At 43.7% G+C, this 9,947-nt stretch overlaps 1 protein-coding gene across 1 annotated transcript in view; it reads left to right on the top strand.

Moving 5' to 3' along the window:
- The first annotated feature begins 902 nt into the window (after positions 1-902).
- LOC122924250 (otoancorin-like) overlaps positions 903-9,947 on the top strand; it is a 35,173-nt gene continuing 26,128 nt past the window's right edge. Inside the window, exons 1-5 of the mRNA XM_044275181.1 lie at positions 903-1,541; positions 2,717-2,820; positions 4,925-5,031; positions 5,480-5,619; positions 7,148-7,271. Coding sequence (XP_044131116.1) covers positions 1,291-1,541; positions 2,717-2,820; positions 4,925-5,031; positions 5,480-5,619; positions 7,148-7,271 — 726 coding nt within the window. The 5' untranslated portion in view covers positions 903-1,290. The remainder of the gene's footprint in view (positions 1,542-2,716; positions 2,821-4,924; positions 5,032-5,479; positions 5,620-7,147; positions 7,272-9,947) is intronic.

Genomic DNA, 9,947 nt, shown 5'->3' with positions numbered 1-9,947 from the left:
ATTCTGGCCCCATAGAAGTGAATGGGGCTGTGTGACAAGCGAGTGCAGATGCAATGCGTTTTTCACTGATGGTTGCTAAGAGATGTTGTTTGCAAACATTCCGTTTTTTATCACGCGCGTGCAAAATGCATTAAATCGCATTGCACCCGCGTGATAAAAACTTAACGAAATCGTAGACAAAACTGAACGCATCAGCAACGCATCCGGACCTAATCCGCTCACGGTCGTCTGCAAGGGGCCTAAGGAGGAACTCTGCAGCAAGTGTTCAATAGCCCTGAAGAGCCACAACAGGAGAAAAGAATCAGTGCACGTTTTCTTAAAGAGGACCTTTCACCGATTATTACACTGTGAACTAAGTATACAGACATGTAGAGCGGCGCCCGGGGATCTCACTGCACTTACTATTATCCCCGGGCGCCGCTCCGTTCTCCCGCTATGCCCTCCGGTATCTCCGCTCACTAAGTTATAGTAGGCGGAGATTTCAGTCACTAAGTTATGGTAGGCGGAGTCTGCCCTTGTTCTGCTGTAGCGCTGGCCAATCGCATTGCAGAGCTCACAGCCTGGGAGAAAATAACCTTCGATTGGCCAGCGCTAGAGCAGAACAAGGGCAGACTCCGCCTACTATAACTTATTTAGTGACTGAAATCTCCGCCTACTATAACTTAGTGAGTGAAGATACCGGAGGGCATAACGGGAGAACGGAGCAGCGCCTGGGGATAATAGTAAGTGCAGTGAGATCCCCGGGCGCCGCTCTCCATGTCTGTATTCTTAGTTCACATTGTCATAATCGGTGAAAGGTCCTCTTTAAGTCCAACATAGTCAGAGGTGCTTTGGGTCATAATAAATCAAAATTTTGGAACTGGGTTTTTAAAAAAAAAAAATTTTTTTAAACAATCAACTGTTTTATTGGTACGTCCCATATTTGGGATGTAATTTTTATTTTTTACAGAAAAAGATATCTACAGTGGAAAAATCTATACGAATTCCATAAAGATGTGCAGCAAATTTTTGCTGTGCATTTCACCCATTTCAAAGGGTGAAATTTGTGTTGGAAATCAACAGCATAAATCCACGTGGATTGTTTTTTCTGCAGCATGTGGATGAAATTTCATAAAATCCCATTCACTTTGCTGGTACTGTATACACGGCATATTATCTACCCATGAATCTGCGGCAGAAAATCTGCTGCGTGTCTGTCCTATGTGAACATACCCTTAGGCATCCTGTCACAGGAAAAAGTTGTAGGTTTTTTGTTTGTTTTTTCCCTTTTTTAACTACATCTTTTTAATTATGTTTTATGCCAAGGGAATGGCTGGAATAGATGTGGACTTTGAGACCATACGGGATGAAATCTTCCAGTCCCCGGTAGGAAATCGCACTTTATTCAACATCACCCTCCAGAAATGCCTTCCGGCAATGTACTCAGGTGAATGCGTGAAAGCACTGGGTCAGGTCACACGTATATATGGCGGGACTTACCTGCAAAGTGACGTGATAGCCAGATTGCCAACTGAGATACCAGATGACCCATTCAGAAACCTGTAAGTATAATCCTTGTAAAAGCCGAGGGCTGTTCAGACATAATATTATTTTCTCCCATCATGTACCCAGAGGACGTCGTAAAGGGGGTTATCCAGGAGTATAACATTGATGACTTATCCTTGGGATAGGTAATCAATGTCTGATCGGTGGGGTCTGACACCCCTGCTGATCACCTGTTTGTACAGGACGTGGAGCTCCAGCAGGGGGTGCCGGGAGTTGGATCCCCACCAATCCCCATCCTCAGGACAGGTCATCAATATTGTTCTCCCAGATAACAGCTTCAAAGGGGGTTGCTTCAACGTGAATACGTTTGTAATTGCATGTCATTAAACATTTAGTATAGCCACCGAGCTATTCAATAAAATGTATCTGTATAATAGCACCACCTGCTGTTTGTTCTTTTCATTATTTTTTTGTCCGTCTCGCTGAGCTGGTCGAGCATGCTCAGTTTAAATTTTCAACTGCCACCAGCCATATGTACTGTTAGAAGCTGTGGCAGCTACAGGGAGAGAGCTGCAGCAGAAAGGACATGCCCTCTGAGTTGGCGGGTTGAAGATAATCTAGAAAAGCAATCAGAGTAGTGAAAGTGGAGATCTCTGGATCCATGTGTGGTATAGGGCTGGTTCTAGCTGTGTTAGAAATAGAAAGGTATTGTCATGTACTGTATTTATTTTTGAAGTTATATAGGGCTACTTTATTTCACCAATGGGGCTCACAAGCTAAGGTCCCTATCAGTATGTCTTTGGAGTGTGGGAGGAAACTGGAGAACCTGGAGGAAACCCACACAAACACGGGGAGAACATACAATCTCTATGCAGATGTTGTCCTTGGTTGGATTAGAACCTAAGACACCAGTGCTAACCACTGAGCCACCATGCTGATTTTCATTTTTTACATCAATCGTGGCATAACCCCTTTTAAGGAGGCCATACACACGCTCGTTCATCTGAGTCATCTTAAACAACCATACTCGGCTTCGAAGAGCATGCAAGCTCATTTTAATATGGCAGACCCACCCTTCCTCACCACGTCTATCTATCTGTTGTTGTTGTTGTTTTTTTGTCTGACTATTGCATTGAGTCAAATGTCTGCATATAAGAAATACCATATAATTGTCAAGAGCTGCGGAGAAGGAAATGGTAACGGACGGTAATTCACCCTTCTCCTTTTGTAGTTCATCTGTATTTAGGGACCTGTATGATAAGCTAAAGGCCCGTGACCGGAGAGCTCTATATGAATGGATGACTCAAGTTCTGCAGGAATCCTATGCAGTCCGCGGTAAGTCCTATTGTATGACTAATGTCACAGACAAGAGCATGTGCGTTCGACAGCCTCCAGCCGGCATGGCCGACAATGAGCTGGTAATTAGATAGTCTGTGAATAAGGAGCCAAAATCAGCGGAGCAAGTCATGTTGGAGATTTAGGGCGCATAAGAAAGAGAATCTCAGGACAAGCGTATTCTGCGTACAATGTGCAATACATGACCGGGAGGATGCAGTTACATCAGGTGGGAAGGAGGGACACATCCTCCGGCTTTTCTATTTTGTGTCCCCTTGGCTGGGGCAATGGTCTAAAACAAAGACAGTGATGGGACCGGGAGTGCTCCATTGTAACTTAAAAAATCTGCGCCTCCTAAGCAAGATGTACCTTATTATTTTGTATCAACAAATGTTACTTCAGACTGAATCATTTTTGCTACCTGGCTCCGATTAGTTTCTAAGGCTACTTTCACACGAGCGGCAGGACAGATCCGACATGCTGTTCACCCTGTCGGATCCGTCCTGCCGCCGGACCGCCGCTCCATCTCCATTGACTATAATGGGGACAGGGGCGGAGCTCCGGCACAGCATGGCAGTACACGGCGAGAGGCCGCCGGACTAAAAGTACTGCATGTCTGACTTTTTAGTCCGGCGGCCTCTCGCTGTGCACTGCCGTGCTGCGCCGCAGCTCCGCCCCCATTATAGTCAATGGAGACGGAGCGGCGGCACGGCAGGACGGATCCGACAGGGTGAACAGCCTGTCGGATCCGTCCTGCCGCTAGTGTGAAAGTACCCTAATATAGGATGAAAACTGGGATTCCTGTCGGTAATTGACTTTATCACTGAGGATTTGTAGAGGTTTAGCAATTATTTATTTCTGCAATAATCAGTATTTATTATACTCACTTATATAGCACTGAAATTAGCATCACACTGTCCCCAATGAGGCTCACAATCTAAGGTCCCTATCAGTGTGGGAGGAAACCAGAGAACACCCCCGCAAACACAGGGAGAACATACAAACTCCATGCAGATGTTGTTCTTGGTTGGATTCAAACCCAGGACCCCAGCGCTGTAAGACACCAGTGCTAACCACCGAGCCACTGTGTTCAGTGTTTGCCCAAAGACATCAGGAGTACACTTGAAATCCAATTTCCAGTGTATGTCATGGAGTTGCATAGGTCTTTGTAAATGTGGATGATACCTAATGCGGGATTTACACTGCCCAATATTCAGGCTGATTATTTGGAATGAAAGTTCTTGCGAATGCTTGTTTCTGATAATTTGCCTGTCTAAAGGTGCCGCAGATAACGAGTGTACGAGTGACACGTTATTATTGCTGCCTAGTGCCGGCTGTATTATAAAGCTGGCTCCCTCCACTAAATATGCACTACTGCACTGTGGAAAGGGTTAATGCACAACCAGCTAATACTGAGAGACTTTGGGACTTTCCAGTCTGTACACTGAGATGCTAGTAATTGCTCTCTCAGACAGTGGTTTACTTCTAGAACCTGCTTAGACATTCCCATTGACTTGAGGCACAATACAAGTCTATGGCAGCCGTGAACTGCATCATTGTTTCTGTTAGGTTGTGCTTCTCTAGCTTCACCCCTCCCACAGAAGGTTCTGGATCAGTTAGAAACTGTATTAAAGTAGAGCAAGTTGTTTACTTCTAGAAACTGCTTAGCCTTTCCCATTGACTTGTATTGAGGCACAATACATGTCTATGGCAGCGATGAACTGCATCATTGTTTCTGTTGGGTTGTGCTTCACCCCTCCCACTAGAAGGTGGTTCTGGATCAGTTATAAACTGTATTAAAGTAATAATCAGCTCCCCCTAGAGGTCTGCAGATAGGGACCAGTGTTTAGCAGGAGAGACTCACTAGTTCCAAACTGCACGAGTGACCAGAAGAAGACGCTGCGGCGGAGATACCCTGCCCAACGACTGAGCTGCAGACCCTGGGCCACCAGCCTTTTGGCCAGGATACCAGCCTTCTGAGAGAGAGGGTCAGCTAACTCAGGCCTTTCCTCAGCACCAAACCTTCTTCTGACCTATTATATAGCATTTAGAAATGTTTCCTTATATCATCTGCCATCCATAAATCTATATTACATGTCCACAGAGGCCAATGCTTCAATATCATGGGTGACTGCTGAAAGCCTGTGGATCTTAGGCCGTTTCATGGTACATCTACCACTGGTTGAAATCAGGAAAATCAGTGTCAGTGAAGTAAGTAATTTATATTTATATCATCACTACTATTATTATTATCAAATATCTGATTAGTTTTTGCAAATCAGCTCCTGTTTCACTGCAACAGGAATTTTTGCATAAGTGACAACAGGAAGCACAGACATATTGGTCGTCACCTTTCAAATGGAAGGGGTTGTCTGCTTTGGACCATCCCTCTTTTTTTTCAGGAAGGTCCAAAAACGTTACCATAAGGTGCCCCCTAGTGATCAGTTGTAATCTTTACCATAACCATTAGTGAGTTTTTAATTTTCACCACAGCGCCGCCACAGGGGAAATGAAGTATTACACATTTGTCATTGAAATGAATTTGCTGTGTGTAATACATGGATATGTCGGTCCTCCGAAGTGAAATACAATGTAGTTGTGATGGAATTCCTGAATATTCTAACTGGAATTTGAATGTGGATGTTTTCTGTCTCCCCAGATTCGGATTTTTATAAGCTATGACAATGCCACAAAGCAGCTGGATACGGTATATGATATTACACAAGATCTGGCAAAAGCATTCCTGGAGCTAATAAACTCTGCCGGGTTTGATATGAGAAATATATCCACTCTGTATAGGTAAGTATACCTGTCAACAGTCCCATTTTTGAGACCTTTGTTCTGCAAATTTAACTCTAAAAGGGGTGGAATTTATGAAAAATTTGCAAAGAAAGGGTAATTTCCAGTGTTAATTTTGGGTGTACCAGGCGGACAGGACGTGGAGATTATAAATGTCCCACAATTTGGGATACTGGTTGTTGGTTAATATGTCAAAATAACATCTCACTGGTCTACTAGTATATAACACATGGCAGAAGGGGGTCCTTTTGCAATTTGCACCTGTGCTGTGCTTAAAGGGAATGTGTTATCTGAAAATGACCAATAATCACATTTTGATGTTAAATCTTTTATGTAAAATTTTCATGTTAAATTTTGTTTACATTTTTGGTTGAGTTTTGTTTTACTTTTCCATGTAATTATGTCTATTTAGAAAAAATAAAATCATGTCGTTTTCACACTGGCTGCTAGGCCTAATAATATGTCAAGACTTCCTGTTTTGTACAAGTAATTTTTCAGTAGCCATCTCATTATCATCACAGATGGGATTACAATGAAGATATCCCCTCCGTATAGGTAACACAGGATCCACCATTCACAATATGTGATATCACAGCTTATCTACTCCCTCCTGACCTCTGAACAGGTGACAGAGCACGCCCAGAAAACTCTCCCATAGAAGTCAGTGAGGTCCCGTCCAGGCCATTGTGTCTATAGCTCATGGTGACTGCTCTTAAAGAATAAGAAGTCTTAAAGAGGTTTTCCAAGTGTTTTTTTACTGATGATCTATCCTCTGGATAAGTCACCATTATCTTACTGGTGGGGGTCATCCCTCCGATCAGCTGTTTGAGAAGGCTTCGGCACTCACAGCACTGCCACGGCCTTCTCTCTGCTCACCAAGCAAAGTGCGGTACATTGTATAGCCGCTGTGCTTGGTATCACAACCTAGGCCTATTCACTTCTATGGGGCTGAGCTGCGCCTAGACCATGTGAGCGATGAATGTGACGTCATTGGCCTAGGGAAAGCTGGAGAAGGCCGCGGTGCTACTGCGAGCGGCGCTGCTTTCTCAAACGGGTGATTGGCGGGAGTCCTGAGTGTTGGACCTCCAATGATCAGATACTGATGACCTATCCTCTGGATAAAAAAAAAACTCTTGGAAAACCCTTTTAACATATTTTAGGCCTAGTGGCCAGTGTGAATATGGTATGATTTTAGTTTTTTGTTTTTTTAAATAGTGACATGGATTATTTTTTTTTTAAATAGTGACATGGAAAATAAAAAAAATCACCAAAATATAATACAAAAATAGGTAATTTTTCTCAAATAATCAGGGTTTCACATGGTCCATATTTGGTCAGTATTCTGCATTAGTATTTGTAAGCCAAAAAGAGGAGCGCCTCTACCACACAGAAGGTGATCAAGCATTGCTGCAGCCTTGTTGTCCGGCAATCGACATGACTATCATTGAACACGGTTGTGGGGTGCAGAGCCTAGCGCGGTCTATCTGTATGAACACAGTGGTGACTTTGTCTCCTTTGTGCATTTTAGACTGGGGTTACTCATCTGCTTCTACGATGATATGCAAGATCTTGATCCTGGGATGGCAAAAGCTGTGTTACATCAAATGATTAAGTGCAACCAGCTGAGGGGCTTCCAGGCCGATGTACAAAAGGTGGGAAAATCCAAACAAAAACGGACTTCATGGAGTAGATACTGGATTAGGTTATGTGTCATCTGCACAGTTTGAAGGGATGATAAATGTGTGTGCATGTTATTATCTCTGGTTTAAAGGGGTTCTCTGGGCTGATCAGGTGCACACAGTGCGCACGTGACGTCTCCCGTCTCTCTTACTGTTCGGTGCTACTTTGACATAGACATAGCAGCAAGAAGAGAAAAGGGAGATGCATGTGCTCTCCTCATACAGCTGATTGGTGGGGTGGCCAGGTGTCGGACCCCCGCCGATCTGATATTGATGACCTATCCTGAGGATAGGTCATCAATATTAAAAGCCCGGAGAACCCCTTTATCCTGGCCCTTATAGTATACATGTACTCGCGGTCCTTGGAGGGTCATGTGACATTAGAGCCCTGTGCTCTTAGGCGCTGTGTTTCGGAGAGGATGCAACCTCATTTTTGGAGGCAGGGATATGGAGAGTAATAATACTCTAATAATACTTTAATAATAGTGCCATAGTGTGTCTGCAAGATAACACGATGCTAACAGTATCAACAATATTAATACCTTGAAATGTCTACCACCCAAAATTGCATTAAAAAACAAATTCTATAAAGGGGGGTATTCTCATAGAAGATGGCCAGTTTGCATAATGGGTGGAACTGAAAATCACTTGCAAGAAAACTGGTCCGGCCAAGTGGGTGGTCTTCTCAAAGACAGGGTCTTTTGGAAAGATTTTACAATTGTGGGGATTCGCTCTGGTAGACAGGGTGTGCGGACGCAGTACAGAGGCAAATTACCAGTTCTTAAATCAAACTTCCATGTTTATTCACACATAAAGCAAAAACGTCACTTTTGAGTCTTGGTGTTAGTTCACACAAAATGGAAAGTCCACATAGCAGAAATCACCTTGTTGGCAGTTCTATCTCCAGCAGTCCACAGCAGGCTTTTAGGGGGCCCGTTTCCCTTACAGACGGGTCTCAGCCCTCCAGCACGGCACAAGCCTCAGATCCCAGCACACACTTCTCCTGAGCAACACTGTCAGACTGAGGTAATTCCCCTCACCTGGCAGTGCTGAATGGTTTTTAGGCCCAGCAAAACCCTGCCTGGTACATAGGAAGTAGTCACCCACCGAGCACTTTGACTACTCCCAGTAAGAGCCGTCCCGGATCAGCTATACAGCCATACTAAGTATTAAGGTGTCAAACAGCAACTGCTGGTGACACAGAAAAACCGGCTCTTACTCCACCGAGGCCAGGAACCTCGGTGACACGTACCTATCATCTATGATGATTCCTTGTACCATCTTACAGTGCCTACAGTCAAAGTAACAGTAGTAATAGTACCATATAGTGTCTACATAAATGTTCCATAGTTTGACTACAGTCAAAGTAACAATAATACTAATGGTACCATATAGTCTTTACATGGAGAGCTTACATAATTGTACCATAGGGTGCCTACAGCAAAAGTAACAACCATAGTAATGGTACCACTACCATATATTGTCTACATAATTGTACCATATTGTACCTAGTCAATGTAACATTACTAATAATACCGTATACAGTTTACATAAAATGCCTAGATAATAATACCACAAACAAAATGTAAATCTGGGGCCTCACGCTTTGCATTGTGCATGGCTTGACAGCGATTGACGTGCGAGTACTGGGAAACTGGGTGGAGCAGGGGGCCCATACTAAGTTTTGCTGTGGGGCCCTATGAGATCTGTGTACACTCCTATCTACAAGGGACATATTCCGTGTGTCCCCTCACTGAGTCCTGAAGCTCATGATCTTGTAATTCCGGGTGTTTTTCCTTATGTTTCCCTCCATGCTTTCCTTGTTTTCCCGCTCATTCACCAGCGACTCTTTTTGTGCCTATAATTTTTCTTTTAGATTTTGGAAAATTCTTTATTACAACGATTTTTAATATTCATTTACACGGTATCAGGCCGCAGAAATTGGAAATCTAGTCTACAGGCAGCTTGTCTTACCAGACTCTCTGAAAAGCCACGGTCAGTTTTACGGTCTGGAGAGGATAAATTGTCCTACGACCCAAGGACATGACTTACTTTCCATTTCCAGTTCACAGCCGTCAGCGTTATAACCCATCTTCCAGAGATATTTTGCTGCTTGACGGACACAGCGGAACACATCACATGCTGCCTGCGCAGACCTTGGGCACTACATTTGTCCTCATGCCATGCACGTAATACATCAGCATCAAAGAGCCTTCAGAACTGCCTTAGGTAACCACAATATACTTCATTTTCCACAGTAAAAATCTAACCGTTCACTCAGGGAATACAGGTTAATAACAACTGAATTAAATATACAGAAAATATATTTCATCGAGGCTACGAGTGAGAACAGTGGTGAAGAGAGGGTTTTGGGGGGGAGAGGGATGAAGGCCGGCTTGTTACATATAATTTGTGTTTCAATTTTGCACAATTTTCAAGATCTTATTTGCTGTGAATTGTACCATTCTTATTTAGAGTAAGAAGCTAGACATTTGTCCATGTGAAGTATTAAAGGGGTTGTCCCATGGACATTTATCTCCTATCCGTAGTGTAAGTCCACTGTGTGAGCGAGCGTGACCACCGCTCATTCACTGCCAACAAAAGCACTCTGCTAAGTCCCATAGAGAATGGATGGAGCGGCAGCGTGCA

This window comes from Bufo gargarizans, unplaced genomic scaffold, assembly GCF_014858855.1.
Source record: "Bufo gargarizans isolate SCDJY-AF-19 unplaced genomic scaffold, ASM1485885v1 original_scaffold_937_pilon, whole genome shotgun sequence".
Taxonomy (NCBI): domain Eukaryota; kingdom Metazoa; phylum Chordata; class Amphibia; order Anura; family Bufonidae; genus Bufo; species Bufo gargarizans.
This window is presented reverse-complemented; position numbering and strand designations above follow the sequence as displayed.